This window comes from Nylanderia fulva, unplaced genomic scaffold, assembly GCF_048542155.1.
Source record: "Nylanderia fulva isolate GAGA-0341 unplaced genomic scaffold, ASM4854215v1 Scaffold163, whole genome shotgun sequence".
NCBI classification, from domain to species: Eukaryota; Metazoa; Arthropoda; class Insecta; order Hymenoptera; family Formicidae; genus Nylanderia; species Nylanderia fulva.
The window spans coordinates 148,004-172,972 of record NW_028189868.1 but is presented as its reverse complement, the minus strand read 5'-3'; the positions used below and the strand labels follow the sequence as shown (position 1 = coordinate 172,972).

Below are 24,969 nucleotides of genomic sequence, written 5' to 3'. Positions count from 1 at the left end.
TCGATTTTCCTAATCAATATAAGTTCTATTACAATTATTACACTTTTATCAATGAATCGTAAAATATTTTCTTCCTTTATAATTTTATTCTAAACATATATTTTGGTTTTTTCTGATCAAGAAATATTTTCCTCCTTATTTAAATATAAGATGTAGCTAAAAAGTAAACCAGACAAAACTTTTTATTTTGGGGGGAAATTTTATTATTATTGGACAGTGTAAGAGATAATAAGATGATGCCACAATCCTAAGTCTAAGGTAACACATTTATTGAGGAACTTCTAACTTTTTCCGCAAGAGGCGCTAGAAGAATGTAGATGTTTATTTGTGTAGGACAACAGTAAAGAGAGGTTAAAACTGAAGCATTTACAAAAGTTACAATGCTTATTTGTGTATTGTACATGCTCATACAAATATTTCATGTCTGGCCTACACAAAACTAGCACTACTGACGCGATTTCTGCAGAAGTACCTCGTTAAATGCGTCAAATTTTTATATATTAAATAAACCGTGCTATCACCTTATTCTCTTACATCGTGCATTGGATGTATACAGTGTACGTCATACAAATATGACAATAAAATCAGTAAAAATTGAATGTCGCAGAGAAAACATAATGAAATAAAGAGTGAATATCAAGTGTAAAACTTGGGAAAAATTTAACATAAACATATGAAATATTGAAAGAGAGATCAGGGTGATCAGGTAAAAGATTGCCTATCGCTAATATATAATTTTTTAATTGGAAGATTTAGAGATAGTTACAAAGATGTGGAAGACAACGAGCAATCGAGGTGTTCGAGGAAAATAACAACTTTTACAAATAATTATTTAACAAACGAATGATCTGCCATATTTTCCTGATTTGACACCCTCCAAATATTGTATTGTTTCAAAATAAATAACATACAATAATTTTGTCATTGTTTGGTTTTTATACAGCTTTAGACCGGGTAACTTTATAGCCACATCTTGTGTATATGTATATCTGTGTATATATAGGTATATATAAAAAATATAAAGGTAAGATGGGTAAAAAATGAATAGTTTACGAGATATTTTGTACATTAATATGACAATCTTACATAAACTATATGAGAGATTTTGTGAAACATTTATTTTTTAATGATCATAAGATCATCACAAAGTGATAAATAATTTACAAGATATCTCAATTTACGTAAGATTATGTCACATTAAAGTACAAAATACATATCTCGTAAACTCACTTTTTATCCTACCCTTATAACTTTTTATATCAAATATTGCAAAGAATCGATGTATATAAAAAAAATAGAATGGTTCCATTAAATATTCAAGGTAACCTTGTTTTTGGCCACCCAAAGTCAAACTAATAGCCCAAATCTTACTAAAATGGTAAAGATATATTTTATTAAATTCTATAACTTTTGTCTGAAACAGTTTTTATACACTTATATTTTTCAAGATGTTTCACTGGGACTTTTTATATATCCAATACAGGCTATATATAGGATGATTCATTAATAAAAGTGTCTCGGGACTTTTTATACATCCAATACAGGCTATATATAGGATGATTCATTAATAAAAGTGTATTAATTGCAATAATCTCTATCTTAATTTGTCCATGAAATTATAATTGTGTTTAACTGTTATTAAAATGATTAAGAAAATTGCATGTGTCAATGAAAATATAAATATTTCTTCAATAATTCTGTTTTTTAATTGCAACTGAAAAATTATCATATTAAAAGCAGAAAAGTATGCTAATTTTTCACACTTTATATCCAAGTCAATTAATTTTTTCCATATGTCATCATTCGCGTTCAATAATATAGATTTATAAATCAATATATCAATATACAATATATAAAAAATTTTGTTCAAAATTTTTGTAAAATAAAGTTACATAAATATATATTTAGAACATCAGATATATTTTTACATAAAAAAATGTAAACCACGTATTATATTTAATTATATCTATTACGAAAAATTAACATACAGATAATAAAAAATAATTTCAAAATTTTACTTATCTCTCTTCTTTTTGTGAATACAGATGATGACATATCAAAATACTAATTTCGACATCTAGTACAAAAAAAGCACGATTCCTGGCTTTTAATGTCAATTAGATAGTTGCAATAAAAAAAGAAGACAAACAATAGTTTTGAGATATGAAAAATTATGTGTTTGTTAAATTTATTACGCGAAAATTTTGTATACGTATATATATATATATATATATATATATATATATATATATATACGCGTGTACGTGTATATATACACACGCATATACTTGTAAAATTTGAAGTACGCGTGTATATATTAATATACACATACCATGTAAATAATTTATAAATAAATAATATATATAGATTCATTAATCCTGAGATAAAATTTTAAAAAATTCAACGCTGATCGCACAGCGTATAAGAGAGTTTAAAAGAATTTTTTTCTTAATTTTTAGAGTAACATGACTGAATGCCATAACGATAGTTGCAGGTACGCCATAAGAGAAATTATCAGCATTGGCATTGCTGCGTAAGACCACTAATCGCAGCAAAAAGTATAATACTCATGTACAAAAATATGAAACAAGACGACGACGATGAACACTTCCGAGCGGCACGGTTGAATTCGCGGCACGTATATTATATATATACAACGAGTTTATGAGCGTATAAAATTTTGTATAAAAATATTTTCTTGTATGTATGTGTGTTCTTACATGTGCTTATCTGTGCTTTGTGTACTTATGCACATATATACTCCGTTCGACAAAAAAATGTGCATCGAAAATCCGTTTCAGGCCGATTTTCATGCCCTTTACTGCTTATTTAACATATCAATGCCTGCAATAGGTGACACCACGTTCCCGAAGCTGTATGGCCTCAAAGCTTGTCTATTGTTTAATAAAAAAAAAAGACTGTATCTCTCTCTATTTTACTCATCTATGAGCAGACCAATGTTCTTTAAAATTCTCTCGTTGAACGGAGTATACTTGTGTGTCTCTCTCTTCTCTCTCTCTCTCTCTCTCTCTCTCTCTCTCTCTCTCTCTCTCTCTCTCTCTCTCTCTCTCTCTCTCTCTCTCTCTCTTCTCTCTCTCTCTCCCCCTCCCTCTCTCTCTCTCTGTGCATGTGTGTGTTTATATATGTATGTATGTATAAATGTGTTGTGTGTATGTACATCTTGAATTAATACTGCGTAATTAATATCATCTCGTTCCATTATGCACGCCATATCGCGGCAGTGAGTCTGATGACTCTTTCGCGGAACGTTTTGTCACAGTCCCAGATATAAGTAATTTTTTCTTCTTTTTTGGGGAAAAGTACTGGGAAAAGTTTGTCAAGACATAAACGTTCATTTAAAGGTGAACGTCATAGAGAGACAACGGCTACGTCGTGTAGAAAAATTTTCGTGTTATTAGTAGCATACCTAGACGAAAAACCCAACGATTTGTTTCTTAGTGCGTCTCCTCTGAAAGTGAAGTCGCTACCAAATTCAAAGGAACATCAGAAACGTTCTCCTCATCGCCCTCATCCGTTTCTTCGGTATCCAACGAGAGATGTCGCTGTACACGTTCCTCGGCTTTCGCATGTTGCTACAATTTTAAAGTAAAATCGTATTTTAATTAGTACTTTATAACAAAAAATTAAAAAAAATCATAAATACAAAATACAAAATAAATAAATACAAAAGATTAATATGCATATTAGGGAACTCTGACATGTTGCCAAAATTATTGGGTTTCCTATATATATATAGTTTCCTAATCATATTTATGTATAATTATTATACAAAAAATGCATAATTATTATACAAAAAATGCATAATTATTATACAAAAAATGCATAAATACAAAAAAAAATTTTTTTTTATCTATTCGAGTATAAGACAAAGGATAGCTTACGTGAATCATGAAACTAGGCAAAGGTATTGAGTAAGCAGCAGGTGGAGGCGGATGGCCACTAGGTATACGTGCAGGCGTCAATGCTGCTGCCATCATCAGATGAGGCTGAATTTGTCGTCGAAGAGCCGCCAACATGTCCGCACTCTCGGCATCCATTTGTTCCGTTGCTGATTGAGATGCTGAGACCGCGTCCCCTTTTTCTGTGACAAGTTTAATAATCCTTGTGAATTTTCATTCTGAGGGTCAAAGGGCGTGTTATGTGTAACATATAATCTTTAATCAAATGCCAGCCTCGCCTAGTGGTCCCGCAAAAGAGGCTGTAGCCTTTAGCACTCGGAAAAATATCTGGGTCATTTTGACCTTAGGGGATTTAAATACTTAAAAAAGATATTTTATTATAGATATGTCGATGACATTATTTTAGCCAGGACATAACCAGACAGGACACAGATTAAATTATTATTTTTAGTTCTTATCATGAAAGAGTTAATTCACAATAGAAATAGAGAACGAAGAAGTACTTAGCTTTTTAGATTTGAAATTAAATATTAACATCAATTTTTTACACATAGATTGGTTCCATAAGAATACATTTTCAGGAAGATGTCTGTCACTATTTAAATCATCCAATGTGCCGCAAAATAGGTATTATATACGGATTAATTGATAGAGCAATTATTTTATCGGATCCTGTTTCATGCAAAAAACATTAATTTATGTATTAATATTTTGATTGATAACGGATATCCATTGCATCTTATATTTAAATGTTGCCAACGCAGAATTAAAAAAACATTGCAGTATAAATGTTCGTAAAAGTGAGGTATTCGAGATCACACAAAATAAACAATTAAAAAAATATATTGGTTTACCGTATGTGAAGAAGCTATCATCACATATTAAAAATGTGCTTAGATCAAACAGATTTATTAAACTTCATAAAAACATAACACATCCCACATCAAATAACAACATTGTTTATAAAATATTTTGTAAAGATTGCAATGCCACTTATGTTGGTCAAACAAAGCAATAATTAAAAAGAAGAAGACATTATGGATTGCAATTATCCAATAAAATGGGATACAAAAATTCTTGATTATGAAAGCAATTATTTTAAGAATGTATTAGACGAACCGTCTGTCTCAAAAGTTAATTCAAAATGTCAAAAAATTAAAGTTGGACAGAATACAAATTCTAATTAAACAAAAATTTTTTAAAAATTACGAAATCATACTTCAAAGTTTTCTTTAATATAAATAGGTCTTAGTGTCCAAGAAAATGTACAAATTTGTAAATGTATATTTCCCAAAGAAACATTTTTCATCTTAAAAGTTTTGGAAATTATTGTATCTTAAATTTAACCTAAGAAAAATAAAATTATGGAATATCAATTTATTATAATAGCAAATAAAACGTTTTCAATTTTTTTTAATTAATAAAATTCATTTTTATAGCATAGAGTGTAGTGAAATATTTTTATTAATGATGAAAACATTAAAAATAATTAATTAAAATACGATGTATGTAAAATGTGACAACGCCGCAAAAATTTTTCATTTATTGGAAATTGACAGCAATTCTTTCCGTGTCAGAACTGTCGGAAGTCAGGTGTCACCTCTCAGATACGTCAATTCGTGTAAAAAAAAATTTTTAAAAAAAGGTAAAAAAAGGGGCGACAAGTTTACGTGCTCATGTGAAAAAGTGTTATACACAAAAAACAGTGTTTTTAAATTACTATAAAAAACTGCTCTAAAAAATAATGTCATTTTAATTTTATACAATATATTTTTATTGTACAAAATGATTAAATATTTCTAAAAAAAAAATGATATCAAAAATTGCGACAAATAAAAACATTTATACTATAAAATCTTTTATTATTATTTTATTAAATAATTTTTTTCATAGAAATATTTTACAAACAACAATTAATTAAACATATGACTCATATTGTAACGCAGCAAATTATATAAAAAGATCAAATGTGACGAACGATTTATGATTGACAGTAATATCTTATTTGGATTAAAGAGTATGATAGAAAATATATATCTCATTTGATATTATTGTCAACCATATAATCACTCGTTACATTTGGTCTTTAGAAATATTTTAACCAAAAAAAATAGAAAAATTTTTGTTAAAAAAACTTGGCGCTGCTAAATTGCATAATATGTCAATAATGTTAAGGTACTTTGTATATACATTTATGTTCCAGTTAATTGTTCTATTAATATTCCAGCGCCAAGTTTTTTAACAAAAATTTTTCTATTTTTTTTGGTTAAAATATTTCTAAAGACCAAATGTAACGAGTAATTATATGGTTGACAATAATATCAAATGAGATATATATTTTCTATCATACTCTTTAATCCAAATAAGATATTGTCAATCATAAATCGTTCGTCACATTTGATCTTTTTATATAATTTGCTGTGTTACAATATATGAGTCATATGTTTAATTAATTATTGTTTGTAAAATATTTCTATGAAAAAAATTATTTAATAAAATAATCATAATAAAAGATTTTATAGTATAAATGTTTTTATTTGTCGCAATTTTTGATATCATTTTTTTTTAGAAATATTTAATCATTTTGTACAATAAAAATATATTGTATAAAATTAAAATGACATTATTTTTTAGAAAAACACTGTTTTTTTTGTATAACATTTTTTCACGTGAGCACGTAAACTTGTCGCCTTTTTTTACCTTTTTTTAAAAAAGATAAGTTTTTTTATGGATATCATTCTTTTTTGTATATATTTATCTCTCCCCTTCCTCTCTATCATACATACATTTATATCCTGCAGTAACACAAGTTGTAGATAGATAGATAGATAGATAGATAGATAGATAGATAGATAGATAGATAGATAGATAGATAGATAGATAGATAGATAGATAGATATAATAGATAGAGAGAGAGAGAGAGAGAGACAGAGAGAGAGGGGGGAGGGGGGAGAGAAAAGAGAGGGAGAAAAAGAGAGGGAGAAGAGAGAGAGAGAGAGAGAGGAGAGAAGGAAGGGGAATAGAGGGGGTAAAAAGGGGGAGGAAAGGGAGGGAGAGAGAGAAAGGTGAGAGAGAGGGGGATAAAGGGAGGTAAGAAAGAAAGAGGGAAAGGGGGGAGAGAGGAAAAGGAGGAGAGAGGGAAAGGAGGAGAGAGGGAAAGGGGGAAAGGGAAAGGGGGAAAGAGGGGGAAGAAAGGGAGAGGGAGAGAGAGAAAGAAAGAAAAAGGGATAGAGAGAGAAAGAGGAAAGAAGAGAGGGAGGAGATAGAGGGGGGAAAAGAGGGAGAAAAAAAAGGGGGAGAGAGGGAAAGAGAGGGAGAGAAAGGAAGAGAGGAAGAGAGACGGAAAGGGAGAGGGAGAGGGAGGGATGAAAGGAAAAGGAGGGGGGAGAGGGAGAGAGAGGAAAAAAGGGAGAAAAAGGGAGAAAGAGGGGGAGAGGGAGAGACAGAGAGAGGGGGAAAGAGGGAGAGGGAGAGAGGAGGGAGGGAGGGAGAAGGGGAAAAGGGAGAGGGGAGATGGAGAGGGGGAGAGAGAGGTCTGATGTGCATATTGATAATTTTTACTATTTATTTTGTGAATTGTTTTTATTAAACCAAATACGAAAATAGATATTTAAAAAATTGAAATTATGTTTTTTAATGTATATATTTATTAATATAAATAACACAAATGTTACATGTAAAGTACACATTAATTGTAATTTTTCACTTATACATACATGTAACTTTTGTATTATAACATAAGTCACATTGTAGTTGTATTGTTATTACATCCCTGTATATATCACTGTAACTCATCGATAGATATTGTAGGATATTGAAAATAATCTTTGGATAAGTTATTGTGTTATCTGGAATATAATTATTATAATATAACTACAATGTAACATATGTTATATTACAAAATATTACTTTTACGAGTGGGAAATTACAGCTAATACTTAATATGTAACATTTACGTTAGTTACATAGCAGTTATGTTATATAGCAGCTATATAAATAAATGTAATTATATTATAATAAATAAGTAATTATATTATAAAAGAAATTATATTATAATAAATGTAATTATATATCAATATACACATTAGTATATATCAATAATATACACATTAGACCTCTTTCTCTCTTTCTCTCTCTCTCTCTCTCCCTCTCTCTTTCCTCTCCCTCTACAAATAGTATTCTTTTCTGAATTTATCAGCCAAATTTATATTTGCTTTTGGTCGTTTAATTACAACTAATATGTACTTAATATGTAACATGATATTGTAGGGAATAATATAACCTACATACATGTTACATGTCATCAAACCTGACACACAACCTAATATCATGAATCATGGAGCGACATTACTACAATCTAGCGTTGACAGCTCGAACAGTACATTTTCGCACACATGCGCATTGAGAAGGTCGACGACGATGACCAAAATTTTCAATTTTATTATAAAGTCAAACTTTACATCGTAATATCTCTGTATATATATAATACGTAGAGCAAAAGTAAAAAGACAATTTTCTAATACAATTTAAACCCAAGCTATCGATTAAGTCTATCGAGAATACGATCAGTTCAATCCTTCTATGAGATCTGATAATATAAGATGCTGTCAAAAGTTCGACTCGCGTAAAGATATACGAAAGTACCTCGCTACGATTTTGTGACTTGTCGTGAGACACTACCGTGTCTCTTGATAATTACTATTTTTTATTATGTCGGAATATAAAGATGAAAAATATCGTCGGAAAGGAAAAAAAGTTAGTGAAAAAGTATTTTATCAAAGGAAAATACAAGATCAAATTGCAAACGTCCAAAAAAGTCTCATTGTCAGTCAAAAACGACTGATGTTAATGATGAGACTCAATGTGAAAATCTCGTTAATGTGTGGAAGACGTATTATTAATATTTCAACTCTTGCCAAAGGCCTTTGATGTTGTTCTCGTAAAGAATGTCTTTCTCTGGATTTTATTGAAAGAAATACGAGAAGGATTTGGCTCGAAATTGACTGTGCAATGCAACAAATGTCTCTTACTAAATATTGTGTGTACGGACAGACAATACAATACTAAAGATGAAAGAAGAGCACGATTTAATATTAATTCAAAAATGGCTTTAGGTAAGTTTTTCAATTTGTTTTAGCATGGTTTATCAGATGAAATTAACGTTAGAACTAAATTGGTATTTATTATTCAGGTGTTATTCACTCACAGTGGTATGGGATGGTTCGGACTCTGTAAGCTATGTGCATGCATTGATTTGCCAGTATTTGATTTTAAGACATTCAAAAGATATAAAAAAGAAATTGGAGAAGGCGCAGAAATGACAAAAAAAAGTTGCAACAAAGCGGCAACTTGGAAAGATCACTTGCATTAGAACACGCAGAAAAAATTCAAGTACAATTGTAAACATTTTTCCATGATTCAATTAGCTCTAATTTTTACACTATCACTGGTTCTAAACAGTTCCAAGATTATTTATATTAGTTTTTTGAAACAACACAATTTTTGAACAGACGATTGTACTTTTTTTTATTAATTTTTTTCATATTACATGATTTCTTATTTATATTTTTACACAATAAATTTATCGATAAATTTTTAACGATAATCAAAAAAAGATTCAAATTTTAAGATATTTTTTGAATGATACTTTATAATAAATTAATATTTTTTAAAAAATGTTTCAACTATTTCAAATTAATCGTATATAAGTAGAATTAATTTATTTTTACAATAATCGAAAAATATTCAAATATTTTATTTCAATACATTTTTTGCTTAATTTTATAATTTCATATAATAAAATCTTATAATTTTTTTTATATTTTTCCTTATAGAAAAATCTTAATAATGTAAAATATATGAAAACTTACATGAATAAAAAAAGTGTAAAATATATGAAAACTTACATGAATAAAAGTTTCTCAGTTAGAAAGGGAAATAGAAATTCGGAATGAATTAAAATGAATTAAAATTATGTATATATAGAAATACAGTTAATTTAGATTATGTACATATTTCCATTATAAGATATAATACCAAATTTTAAATCAATATTTATTTATATTACATATGTATTATCTATGTTAAATATGTATAACAACAAAGGAAATCGATAACAGTAATACTGACAACAAGATTTTGAAAGAGATGATTGAAAATTTAAATAATAATATAGAAATAATGAATAATACAATCACAAAATCGCTATGTACGATTAGCAATAATATTAATACTGAAGACAGGTATATTCCGAAAGAAGTTTATAAAACGCTTGATACTAATTTAACGAAACTTGTAGAAAGAGATGGAAAGTACAATTCTGGAATTCAGTCATTAGGTATGTCAAATCGATTTTTCTTTCGAGAGTAATAAGGAAAATGATAGCTTCGTGAATTTAAAAAATAAGTTGGATATCACTAATATAAAGTCTAGCACAAAAGTTATATCAGTTAAGAAATATACTCTTGTGTTGAATAAGTGCACTGACAAGAAAGTAGAGAAACCTTTGAGGGAATACCTGGCTTTAAAATCACGTATGAGCTGTTTGCTAACACCTAATATTAAACGTTTTAGTTCTTCACAATCAAATAACGATAGTTTGTATTCTGAATCTGGCGATGCAAAAGCTTGCTTGTCGGGTAAAATATTTGCAGAACTTTACAATTTATATGATGATTAGATACCTAATTTTATGTATTATATCAATCAATTGTTTTATTTTAGGATTAGTTTTTAAAGACTAAATATTTCCCTTGTCTAATATTTTTATATTAATAGCATAAATGTGCAGAACAAAAATGTTATTCTGTTTTTTTGTTTATCTTTTGTTTATAAAGCTGTGTAAAGGAAAATTCTAACCATAAATGAAAAAAATTCTATTAGGTACAATTTCAGTTATTTACATAATAGAAATACGATGAATTAAAATTATGTGTATAATAGGAATTCAAGAATTAAAATTATGAACATAATGGAAAATCAAAAATTCAAATTATTTATATAAAAGAAATACGGCAAATTAAAATTATGTTCATAATAGAAATTCAGCAAATTAAAATTATGTACATGTATAATAGAAATTCGGGAATTAGAGTTATGTACATGAAATGTGAATTGAAATTCGGCGAATTAAAATTATGTACACTCGCGAAGTAAAAATTTGTTTAGCGCGCGCTTGTGTTATCCAGTATGTATAAATTTGATGTTTTTTAATTTTTTTCAACATTACTTTACCATTTAAAAAATGTTCAAATGTCCGGAGTTTCAAATTTCAAAGTATGTCAAACTTCGTGTGCATCGTTTGACACGTAAGGTTATGCAGTGTTGCTACGTTTTATCATCGATATTGTGTCAAACCAATCAGTTATTTTTTAATAATAATCTCAAAACGAGCAAGTAAATCGTTTTAAAACTTTGTGGGAATGTTTAGATATATAAAGAATATAATATTATAAAATCAAATTTTTATCATTGTTTTTTCATAATTTATAAATAATTTATTACCTATCTTTTGAACGTTTACATAAGATCCTATGTTAAAATCGCAAAATTCAAAAATTAATAACTTTTAAACGAGCAAATAAAATAATTCATGACGATTTAGGACGTTATTAAGAATATTTATTTAAAAATTCACGGCGATTTCATTGATTGTAATATATCTCCAATACATCCTTAAAAGACTGATATCTGAAATGATTTCCATTAAACAAGAGAACGGTTTAAATTATATAGGGAGGACACAGATTTATTAGATATGTTATTTTGCTCTTATCGATGCTGTAAACAAATTATAATGATTGTTTCTTTAAATATATTGTTTATTGGGGCATCAAGGTGATCTGGGTGATTGCTTCTTCACAGTATAGATCCGTACTTATTACCGACAACATACCACTAATTTTTCGACATATAAATTGCGATGTGCGTTATTTGATTTTAGAAGTTACTACATTTTCTTTATATAAAAAATATTTTATCTTAATGATATGTTATCAAATTATACAGATTGACTTGTAACAAAACCCCTATGTAACTTGTACCAATTTTCGCATTGCCTTATGCAACAATGCAAGAGATTGTAAAAAAATGACGGCAATTTCCGAACTGCCTAATATTTTAATATGGATAATTTCAGTTAAAAGTTAACATAATTTGTTATATGTACGATTTCATAATTATGTTAAACTATTCATGATTGATAAGACATAAGTAATGTTCGAAACATCTTATGTTACAACTATAAATAATTTTGATTTTAAATTTTAAACAACGTTATTTTACTCGTCTATAAAAAGCCTAACATTATTAATTTGATTCTATTTTAAATACTTGGTGGCCTAGTTAAGACTGACAACTGACCTTGACAACCTCACCCTAAACTAATTTGTCATGAACTCAACACTGGCTCCGAATTAAGGGTGATTTTATGGGTGGATGGTATTCATTACATGACAAAACATCACCTAATGGATTAAAATTATGTTAGTAAACGGAAAATTTTTCACTAAGACGTATAAGTATAAATTTTCAACATAAGAACATTCATAAGGGCACCTGGAAATTATTGGAGAAAAGGCAAAAAACCAAATAGATATTGTCCTAGTACTAAACAAAAAGAGAAAATCTAATGTGAAAACTTATAGAGGCGAAAATTGCGACAATGATCATTATCTTGTTAAAATAAAGGTAAGGCAAAAAATATCTAGTTCAGTAAAGTCAAAGAAAGTAGAAGAATAAAATGGAATATCAAAAAATTAGATAAGAGTTGCGAAAAAATTATTTCAAAACAAAATAGCCGAGCAAAAGCTCGTAATAACAAAAATGTAAAAAGCGGATAGAATAATATTAAATAACAAATGCTACTTAAATAAAAGGGAAGAAATATTTTAAACGTAATTAGGACTAGTTTGACCATGAGTGTGCTGATGCCCTGAATGCCAGAAATATGGCAAAAAGAAAATTGCTGCAGTGACACAATAAGAGAGTGCAAAAAGAATACAATGAGAAAAAAAATAATGGCAAAGAATATATGTAGAGTCAAGAAGAGAAGTGCAATTAGTAAAAGATTACAATACATCAATAAACGGCATATTAAACACGTTGTGCGAGAGAAGTATGAGAAAGTTAAATAAAAACTCTGAACTGAACTGAAGATTTTTCAGTTCAGACTACACAATATAAGAGATAACTCAGGGGAGATGCTATTGCAGACGAAGAAATTATGAACCGATAGAGAGAACATATTTTGAAAATATACTCAACGAAGAAGAAAAAGATAAGCTGGAGATACAGTCATGCCAAACAAATTTATCTAACATAAATAATGAGGAAGAGGCAAGCATTCATCCCTCTAAAATATGCAAAATTCCGAATTGAGATTTTAATTAATTACTTGGTATCACACAAAAAATGTGTGATCTATGCACAGTGATTAATTAAAAAAAAAAAAATTTCTTTGAAACTGACTCACTATCATCTGCATCTGACTTTTACCAACTCTATTCTTATACAGGATGACTCATTTTAATCGCCCTAGACAAATATTTCGAAAACTGAGATACAAAAAAATATTTCAAACAAAAGTTTTTTGACTTCGAGCATAAGATGTTGTTATTAGTTTGACCTTGTATAATCATTTGAAGATTACGTAAAAGTCACCTTCAATTTTTTTTAAATGGGACCTACTATTTTTCATTGCATATTCTTGTAGCTTATCTCGAGAGCTTTCCAAAACGCTATAATAAAGTATTTTTCTCTTAAGTACTTTTGGAATTGTTAAAGTTTAGTTTAAAGTTAATAATTTTTTTACATAAAATGTAAAATATCTTGTAAAATATTCAGTCCTCGATAATCTTACCTTAATACTTTTATGCACAGAGTAATGAGATCAAATAATTATTTTTTAAAAAAGTATGTAATTTGCAACACTGCAGCTGCGTACTTTTTGTTAAAGTAATTATGTGTTTTCTTTACACCAATTGATTGGTCTCATTATTCCATACATAAAAGTATTAAAGTAAGGATTACCGAAAACTGAATATTTTACAAGATATTTTACATTTTATATAAAAAAATTGTTGGCTTCAAACTTTAACTAAAAAAATACTTAAAAAAGAAAAATACTTTATTTTAGTGTTTTGGAAAGCTCTCGAGATTGCTATTTGATTGAAATAAAATTTAAAAATATATAAATATATAAATGATTGAGTATCTTACTTCTATGTCTCGTTGGTTTCTCGCCTTTGGGTCTACGTCTACGAGTATGTATGGTATCTCTTCGCATAGTGACCGGACGATTAACACCATGAAGTTTGTAATATAGCCCGCAAGCATTGCACACCATCTCGCCCTTCATATTTCTTCTCCAGATGGTGGTTGTCATGGTGCCGCAATTTGTGCAAGACATGTCAACCTTTTTCGTCATGTTGCCACTTTGTTGATCGAATTGCTTTTGATCGTCCATCTAAAATATCGAGTAAATAATATTATACGCAATTTACGAATATTTTAAGCATACATGTCGTACTCCTCTATTACTAATAAAAGCTCAAAAGAGCCGCTTATTGGGAACATATATGACTAGTAATATAGGAGTATTACATATGACATATATGATTAAGAAGATTCAAGTGCTTTATCGGGGGGGGGGTGAAAATTTGGCAACAGTGAACTAACGTTTGAAGTTGGCATTGCTTTCCACGTACTATTATTATTGCTTCTGTCAAACTTTAATTTGACAGTTTTAATTAACCTTGGTAAAAATAAAACAGTATATATGGAAAGAAAAATTTGTAAACGAAAAAAGTATGAGTGATAAATAATTAATAATTACTTAATTTGCTCTAATTGATATAATTAAACATTGATGCAGTCTTGCTCTCTTCCACTATTTTATAAATTGATAATCTAATTTAGATTTATATGAAAATAAAATATACAAATTTTCACATTTGATCACATGCTCTTAAATATTTTAATCTTTACTTATTGTTAGTACGATTGAACATTGAGCGTGTCATCATGACCACATGGTTCAACGTGAAATTTTTCATTTTCTATTTCTGATATCAAAAATAGTCTTATTAAAAAACATCAAGTTGAACTTAATTTGACTTTAATTTGATCACAAGGTCAAGTTCAAAGGCATCATCAGATGTGCACGTTCGAACCTAAAACTTTTGTATTTAATTTTTTTTAAAAACGTCATTCTCACGAGATATTCAGAGGTACCTTACTTTTGATACACCCTCTGTATATCTTAATTTTATTTTCGATGCATAATCTACTTGCAAAAGTTTAATAAATTGAACACTAACATCATATAAAATTTTTTCTAACTAGGTTCCTAAAGTAATCATTGTGTATATACATTTCTTTCGGGAGTCCTTGAAGGAACCTTTTTGTATATAAAATATTGAGAACGGACTTCAAAGTAACACAAGTTTCCAAAGTAGTCAGAATATATAAAATTTTGTCCTCAAAGTAACCGATCTGCTCATATATATACATATATATGAGCAGATCGGTTACTTTGAGGACAAAATTTTATATATTCTGACTACTTTGGAAACTTGTGTTACTTTGAGGTCCGTCCTCAATATTTTATATATATATATATATATATATATATATATATATATATATATATATATACATATGTATATACATATATATAAATATATATACATATATATATATATATATATATATATATGTGTGTGTATACAATCTCTGCTATATTCAATTGCGCTGTTACCATCATTTGTTTGCGTTTATTTCTAACCTAACAAAAAATCAGTAATTTTTAATAATTAATTTCTCTGCAAAATGTGCGGTAACCTATCACTTTTTTACTCATTTATTTGTAAATTGTTAAATTATACTATGTACATATTATTTTCTCATTATTATTTGCATTTTTTCTTACATTATTTCATTCTTTTCATTTTGAAGTTGTACGCCTATGTCATTTTCCATATAAATCTATGCTAAAAAATACAATTTATTGAGCCGATTATTTTCAAAACGAGACAGTGAAAAATTCCAAAAAAATTCACATAATTCCATGTTGCATTGCAAAACAATATATTAAAATTACGTGAGGCTGGCTACATTTTTTTGAAGCATCTGAACCTCCTTAAGACTCCTGGGTTCTCGCCGTAGTCATGTTAAATTGTGACGTCAGAAGCGAGAAAGCATACTGAAAATTCTTAGATACTATTTTTAAATAAAGATATTTCGATAAAACACTATTTTTCAGATAGCTTTAATATATTTTTAAAATACCTCGAAAACTATTCTTTTCCCTTGACAATCAATCCACAGCTGTAAAATGATCGTGATATCAGACTTCGTCATGCGGAATGACCGCGCATGTGCAAGGACTAGACGGACTGAGCCTGGTATTACGGTCATTTTACAGCTGTTTATTGATTGTAAAAAGAAAAGGATAGTTCTCGAGGTATTTTACGAGTGTGCTAAAGCCATCTAAAGTGCTGTTTCATCAATATATCTTTATTTCATAATAGCATCTAAGAATTTTTAGCATGTTTTCTCATCTCTGACATCACAATTCCAACAGATCGGTTAAGAGCCAGGAGACTCAAATAACAAATTTATCACATGCAAAAAAATACCTTTCCCTTTATCTTATTCGACCACGTGGTGAAGTCATGGGCTTGCTCTTCATTGTTGCGTTCATGCTGATAATTGGCGACGACATCCGGACTCGCAGGAGCCTTGCTGGGATAGCTTTGTTTCCTGCGACCCTTTGTAGTTACTGTCACTTCCTTACGACCGACACTGGCAGGGCTAGATGGGTTACTGTCTATCGAGGCACTCTATACATACAGATTAAATCATCATTTATGTTTTCTTGCAAATTTTTTTAAAAATATTTCTCAAATAAATAATTTTTATAATAGCTCGTCATAATATATTAAGATATTCCACACAAAGAATCAAGAATTTTTTACATAAGGTCAATTTTATGTAAGAAATAATTTCAATATTAAAAACAATATTCCAAAATTAATGTTTTAATTTGCATTGTATAAAATTAATATAAAAAAATAGATAGCACTTTTCATATCCTAAAAATTAGACTATTTTCAAACTGTTAAAACTTAGCGAAAAATCAATAATCAATAGACAAAAAATTTAAAAAGCATTTTGAAGCTGGGAAATTTCAACTTTAACGCAATTTTTAACATTTTTTTTTTATTTTCCTTGTTTTGTGTTTTAAAAAAGAATAATGTTTTGTTCCTCAAAATTATGTATTTTTGGAACTCGATAAAAAAATGACAAAAAATTTAACTCAAATTCCACAAACTAAAACACTACAAAATGCTTTCCTTAAAATTATCTTACAATTTTTTTTTTACCGAGTTACACAATTTTTAACCTGTATTTTTCAGAACAAGATATATTTTTTTATCACCAATAGCGTAGAGCTGAAATTTCAAGCTTCAAAATCTTTTTTAATTTTTTTATCTTCAATGATTTTACAACGAATTTCGACGATTGGAAAATAGTCTAACTTTTAGAATATGAAAAGTTTATTCTCAAATAACAAATTAATAGAACTCTGTATAAAAATGTAAAAATATAATCAAGAAATATTTATATATTGTTTATATATTGTTTCACTTTATTGTACAATTTTTACATTTTATCAGCTGTTTCGATGTAATGCATCATTCGCTCACAAATATCGATTTTTTATTTGTTAATTACTGAAGACGACTAAGTATAGGTCGAAACGTTTGACATTGCGATTTTATTTATTTTATTCTATAGATTTTATTTATTTTATTCTATTTTATTTCATTATATTTTAATTTATTTTATTTTATTTTATTCTATATTATTTTATTTTATTTAGTTATTTTATTCAGATGACTGTATGACCTTATAATTAGATGAATTAACGATTAAATTGTATAGATTTTGTTTTTATAATTAATTTGGTGCTCGTTTTCTGGCCTTATTATGTGTTTTCTTTGCGTTTTGTATTACACGAGCTTAGTTACGTTTCCATATTTTTAGTTTTTATAATTTTTATTTATAATATTATAAATATTATAAATAAAAATTATAAAAACTAAAAATATAAAAACGTAACTATACTTAGGCTGAACAACTGTAACCTCAATAAGAGCCGATTTTTTCAACTTCTTAGTAAGTTTTATCCGACAGGTAGCATATTTTCGTCTCTTTTCAGATAAATTCTAAAAAAAGAGACGAAAATATGCTACCTGTCGGGTAAAACTTATCAAAAAAGTTGGAAAAATCGGCTCTTTTAAGGATGTCTTCTTGTTATCAAAAACAATCGTTTTTAAAAAAATACAAAGATATTTCACCTGTTATCGAAATACAGAGACAATACTAAAAAAATAACAAATGCATAATAATTTATTTCAATATAAAAACATATTTTGCAAAGTATTTGAAAACTAAAAATGTATTGTTAAAATTTAACTATTCAATAAAAACTAATTTATTCTTTCTCTATATATAACTGCTTCTAATTCTAATATTAATATATTTCAAAAATATTATCTGGAAGTTTGACTTATGAAAAAAAGCTAGTTTTTTTTTTGTTTTTATAAAAAATATCCAATGTAACTAAGAAAAACCCCTTTATAAGAAGAATATCCAACGTAACCAAGAAAAACCCATTTATATTAAAAGCGAATTAAAAAAATTTAATTTATATATATATAAATATATATATAAATTTAAAAAATTTTATATATATATATATATATATATAAAACATCTTATATTTCTCTTACATAAAACTGCATTTTAAATAGTAAAAAAAAAATCCTAAAGAAATTTTGTTTTCTTTTTATAAATATTCGTATTTGTCAAAAATATTTCCAAAAGAATCTTCTTTTCTATTTAAAGAAAGATAAGCATGCATGAAACAAATTAAAGAATATCACAGGAATATCACAAGAATATCAGAGGAAATTGTGAATTTTTACTCAGGTTTTCATGAAATTTTCTAAAAAGTTTCAGAATCAATTCTCATTTACCTTGTTTTCTAAAGGCGCTATATTGGTACGATTAGCAAGTACAACAGGTAAAGCGAGCATATCTTCGAGGGTTGTCCCCTGGACATCCCTATAGAATTTGATTTGCGGAGATATTTTGTCTGAATCAATGGCAGTAATACCAATCTGCCTGTTATTGATCAAGGAGCGTAGCAGATTGGTGGCTTCACCAGTAAATCCATTGTTTAGCTTATCACCATTTGAGCGTGTAATTTCCAAACTTCTATTGCTGCATGACAAAATATGATAACATAGACACACAAATAACTTTTTACAATATTATTTACAATCAAATATTAAAATTAAAAAACTTAAAAAACAAAATAATTGGTACAGTTTAAGATAATTTATAAAGAAAAACAAATTTGTTTTGACATAAAAAATAATAGTCGTGCAATCTACTTGGATAGAAACTGTTAAAAATAAATTTACTTTTTTTTAATTGTTTTATTTTTTTTTGTACTTTCAGTTTAATTTAAATAATTCATTCAAATAATTCATAATTCATTTTATGTAATAATAGAAAAATATGAAATTATAATACAGAGTGGACCTTTAATCAATCCATGCAAATATCTTATAAAGTAAGTAATATAATAAAATATGTTTTATACAAAAGTGTTGCAGGGTTCAGAAGGGGACATCTGACAGTGACCTTGGCTTTGACCTTAATGTCAAATTTAAAGGTCATTTAAAAGTCAACTTGATTTTCTTAAATAAAATCACAAATTTTTCATATTATATTCTTGTAGCTGATGTCGAGACTTTTCCAAAACACTATAATAAAACATTTTTTCATTAAACACTTTTTGAGTTATAAAGGTTTGAAATTAATAATTTTTTAACATAAAATGTAAAATATCTTGCAAAATATTTAGTTTTCGGTAATCATACCTTAATACTTTTATGCACGGAATAATGCGGCCAATTAATGCATGTAAAGAAAACATAGTTGCTTTAAAAAGAATGTTTGTAATTTGCAACATATTTTTTTGAAAGCATTTTGTCAAAAAGTTGTTAATTTTAAACCTTTATAACTCAAAAAGTACTTAATAAAAAATGTTTTATTATAGTATTTTGAAGAGGTCTCAACATCAGCAACCAGAATGATATGAAAAATTGGTGGTTTCATTTAAGAAAATCAAGTTGACTTTCAAATAACCTTCAAATTTACCATTCAGGTCAAAACTAAGGTCACTGTCAGGTGTCCTCCTCTGAACTCTGCAACTTTTGTATAAAACATATTTTTCTATATTGCTTACTTTATAAGATATTTGCGTGAATGGATTAAAATGGTCCAACCTATATATAATGCAATCTATTGAGAAATTATAATATTAATGTAATTCAGATAAATAATTAATATATTCAACATAATTTTTTACTATTAAAATTCTAAAATATAAAAAATAATACAATAATATAATAATAAAAATATAATAATTGTAATATAAAATGTTCTATTTTATTTACAAAGTTGCATAATATACTTATTGTATAATTTAACTATGAATGGATCTTAAGCAGACATTTGTTAAACAAAAGCAAATTTGTTTAGTAAATTACATACTTAGCTAAAGCTTGCCAAAGCTTCGTCGTTTCATGATCAATGTTACTATCAGAACAATTGCTTTCTGGGGTATCCATTCTATTAATTGGACTACAATTTGCTGTGTTGGATTCAGAACCATCATAATTATCCTCAATTTTTATTCTCTTGTTAACAGTCATGTCATAACCATTTTCTTCACTTTCGATTTCCTGCTCCTCACGATCCTCAATTTCTAATCGTTCAGGATCAGAGCTATTAGAACATGTGTCATCTTCTGGTTCACACTTAATATTATCGTCATGTTCAAGTATATCACTGTTTTGCAACTGTAGATGATGCGTTTGAGTTTGAGGTATTATGTTTTGATTAATGCTGGCCGGCTCGGAGTTAGACTCCTCATTAAATAATGTCCTATTCAACTCGAGGAATGATTGTAGAGGGCTTTCGCCTGCTACTTTGGCAGTGGAGGAAGTCTCTTTCTAAAAAAGAAAAATAAAATATTTAAATATCAATCCATTTTTGTTTCATTTTCTTCTCAATATAGATTTGATTTATAGAAACAATATATAATAATTTAATATTTAGTTATAAAAATAATCAAATACCTGCTCTTCAGGAGATGACAACTGCTTGGCATAATCCAGGTACTGTTTAAGTATGATGTCAGACTTTTGCGACACTTCTCGAAAGATGTGTAGGGCATCCAATTTAGATACACACCGATGGCAAATATTTGTTGGCAAGGAATCGCCATCTTTTACCTTAAAATATATATTGATATAAAATATATATGGAACTAATCAATGAAGAAGCAAAAACTTAAAAAAATTAACAGTAATGTTTAGTCAAAATAATTTCTGTAATAGTTTTCCTTATAATCAAATTATATTGATGTTACCTATTTATCTTTATTTTATATATATATGTTATTAAAATTAAGGGAATGTGTCTCTTTTATCGATAAATATTATTTTCATTTAAATATTTATTAGTTATATAGAATGAAAAATCCTTTATATATATATATATATATATATATAAAGGATTTTTATATAAAGGATTATTTATATATATATATATATATATATATATATATACATATACACTACTGGATATATACTACTGGATATTTTCGCTGAGGAAAAATCGTCTCCAAATCGCCTCAGAAATCTCTCATTAATGTGTTAAACGCGACTATAGATACTATATATATATATATATATATATATATATATATATATATATATATACTATAGAATTAAAGTATTCATAATAATAAATCCAGGCTACTATATATGTATATAAGAAAAACAAGAAAACTAAATAATTAGTTTTTTATCAGTCTTTTGCATTTGGTCAGCTTAACCTAAACAATAATAAAAATGTAATTATTTAACTTTCTTGGTTTCTATTTATATAGACATATAGTAGCCTACATTTGTTATTACGAATACTTTAATTCCAGTAAAGAATTTTTCATTTTGTATAGCCAATAAAGAGTTAAATGAAAATATTTGTCGATAAAACACAAAAACCATTCCCTTAAAGATCAATACATATACAGGGTATCCGGTGACTCGCGTTTAACACATTAATGAGAGATTTCTGAGGCGATTTGGAGACGATTTTTCCTCAACAAAAATATCCAGGCACCAATAATTTTTGAATTATAAATGATTGAAAATAAAAGCTTTTTTGTAAACTAAGCCTTGTAAAAATAAATTATTAACAAAACTACATTTTTTTAGTTAATTTCAGGTAAAGTTTACTATAATGGAATTTTAATTTAAGGCTTAGTTACATAGATACATGATTTCAAAAATTGGGAACATTAAAAAAATGATGACCTTTCTCATCATTTTTGCTGAGGAAAAATTGTCTCCTAATCGCCTCAGAAATCTCTCATTAACGTGTAAAACGCGAGTCACCGGGCACCCGGTATATTTTCTTATATTTTTAGTTTTCATTTATCTTTTTATTTTAATATTCAAATAATTTAATATTTAATTCATTGCATTATTTATTATAAATGATACAAACAATTTTATATACATATATTTAAAATATATATTAGTATATTTTTAATATAAACTATAAACTGTACATTATCTCTAGCTATTGCTTCGGTAAGAATTTTATTTCATTTTCATATACGCATAAATTATGGTTAAATATACACATGGGCGTCTGCAGAATTTTTTCCAGGAAGGGGTATATTAGATTTTTTTATTTTTGTTCTTAATTCTTCCAAATTTTATTTTTTTGTTATTTTTATTCTTTTATAATAAATATGCAAATAAATTTTAGTTCAATTCAAAAGTTTAGTTTAATTTAAAAGGAGAGCAAATCCTTAATTTTTTTACTAATTCTAAAAGGGCGAGGGAGAGCAAATGCCCTTTTTGCCCCCCTTTGTAGACGCCCATGTATATACAATAAGAGACTTTTAAGTACCATGTGCTTTTATTAAATATTTTTACTTCCGTTTATCCTCAATGGATCTCTAATAAATTCGAAAGATGTCAAAAAGCGATAAAACGACAACACGGATGCGAAATTCGCAACACGTGAAACATGATAAGAGGACACCAAATAAGGAGCCGCAGCTCCCTTTTCTCCCCCCTTCTCGCGATGACTCGACTCGAGTTCCACTTCTCGTTCGCGCGCATGGCTTATCACTGCCATTTTAAATACCGTTGCTGCTGCTCGTCGCGGCTTATCTCGCGAATACATCTCTTGCCAAACTTTCTCTCGCGTGCGCACGCACGCACGCATGTACGTATACACATGCATACATATACATATCCGCGTTGACGTGGATCCGCGAATGGGATCGCGAAACGCAGACTCGCGAGTTGAAGAGAGAGAAATAGAAAGGAGCGAGTTGCGCTCTCTCTCCCTCTTTCTCACTCACGCTCACTCCTTGCGAGGCGCTCCACTGCGGGAGAAAGAGAGAGAGCAAGCGACGACGGAAACGACGCAGACAGAGAGAAAGAGGGAACGCATCGCACGGTTGCAAGACTATTCATCATCAGGATGATGATGGGACTTGTCCGATGCGAAACTGAGACAATTGTAACACTTACGGTGATTGACAGGCACGCTAATATCTTTTCGGTGAAATTTCGCTGAATGCCCTCCTCCTCGAATATGGACAATGTGACACCATCCTGAGATAAACAAAGGCGACACAGCTCGTAGAACTTCTGCGGTACATCGAACATAATTGCGAGCTCCGGCTTGCCTGCGATTCGCGTAAGGCGCGAATCATCAAGGGATCTGCTGCTGTGTTTGTCTAGCGACCGATTTTGCTATCCTTCTCCACCGCCACTAATCCGTGTTTTTTTTAGGATTTTTTACGAGAGAATTGGGTTTTACGCGGATCACTTATCACAGTCACCGCTGCAGTTCATTGTCAGCGGCACAATTGGGCACAGTACACGCACTGTCGTGTATCACGTGATACAAAGATGGCGAACTCTTATGGAAAGTGAACCAGAATCCCTAGAAAATATCTCTAGAAGATCCTGATAGAGGGTGCTAATAGCGTGAACAATAGAGTTCCTCTAGTAAAAGTTAACGATACCAGGGGGTCGATTTCTGATTGGTTCTGCCATTTATAACCAAGAAGTGAGCAAGAAAGGGACAAAAATAAATAAAAGAAAAAGATTCGAGACATGTAGTAGTTATGTAATAGTATTAGAATATAATGTGTATATACGATCGGGCAGAGAGAAGAATGAGAGAGGCCACGCCGCCGTTTTTCGTCAAACGCTTTTTCTAGGCTGCTCACTAGCGTCACGTACATCCATTTTACGAGCGTCTGGAACTACATGGCCACATCCACTTTCGATGTCGGTAAAAGAGCCAAATTTAGTTCATGTCCGTGCTACATCCACAATTGATAGACCAGAATACGACGAAGATCAGAGTTCAAGACCATATGTTTTCTTTTTTTTTTTTTTTAATAAATCAGAATTGTAAATGAATAAAAAATAAGAAATAATAAATCAATTGTATTTATAAAATATTTTCAATAATTTTATATTCATTTACAAAAATAACATCCCTGAAAATTAAATTGATTGCACAAAAAATATAAAAAATAAGAAAATAAATATTGAAAATAAAATAAATATATTTGTATAAAAATAACAAAAAATTAACATAATATTATAAAATAAAAATAATAAAAAAAATAAAACTTATGGAAATAATTTATCATAAAAAAAATTTCTAATAATATATATTTAAATAAAATTAAATGAATAATTAAATATACTTTAAACTTTAAATTATACAAAAATTGTTATATAATATAATATATGTATATTAATATTTTTTATTTAATACGTATACCACGTGTACAAAAATGTATATATATATATATAAGGTGTCCCGAATTTTGCGAATTAAAGTACCATAAAAAGAAAGTTTC

General features: G+C 28.4%; 1 protein-coding gene, 1 long non-coding RNA gene and 1 pseudogene across 4 annotated transcripts; 2 read left to right on the top strand and 1 right to left on the bottom strand.

Annotated features, from left to right (window-relative positions):
- The first annotated feature begins 319 nt into the window (after nt 1–319).
- Nucleotides 320–2,762, top strand: LOC146723861 (uncharacterized). Its single transcript, XR_014924325.1, has 2 exons — nt 320–706; nt 2,489–2,762. It is a non-coding gene; the product is annotated as an uncharacterized LOC146723861 (long non-coding RNA).
- A 452-nt stretch (nt 2,763–3,214) lies between these two features.
- Nucleotides 3,215–24,095, bottom strand: LOC114931335 (uncharacterized). Of its 3 annotated transcripts, none has more exons than XM_029303316.2 (8): nt 23,618–24,095; nt 21,140–21,295; nt 20,553–21,013; nt 18,965–19,211; nt 16,559–16,762; nt 14,139–14,385; nt 3,903–4,102; nt 3,215–3,593 (listed from the first exon to the last, which is right to left on the bottom strand). In XM_029303316.2, the coding sequence occupies exons 1-8, from the start codon at nt 23,753–23,755 to the stop codon at nt 3,456–3,458; spliced, it is 1,791 nt and encodes a 596-aa protein (XP_029159149.1). In that variant the 5' UTR covers nt 23,756–24,095; the 3' UTR covers nt 3,215–3,455. The 3 variants fall into 3 exon arrangements, with proteins under 3 accessions (XP_029159149.1, XP_085337094.1, XP_085337095.1); XM_085480968.1 differs by lacking the exon at nt 23,618–24,095 and adding an exon at nt 22,986–23,556; XM_085480969.1 differs by lacking the exons at nt 3,215–3,593; nt 3,903–4,102 and adding an exon at nt 4,114–4,592.
- On the top strand, nt 9,025–10,599 carry LOC146723860 (uncharacterized; annotated as a pseudogene).
- Nucleotides 24,096–24,969: the final 874 nt, after the last annotated feature.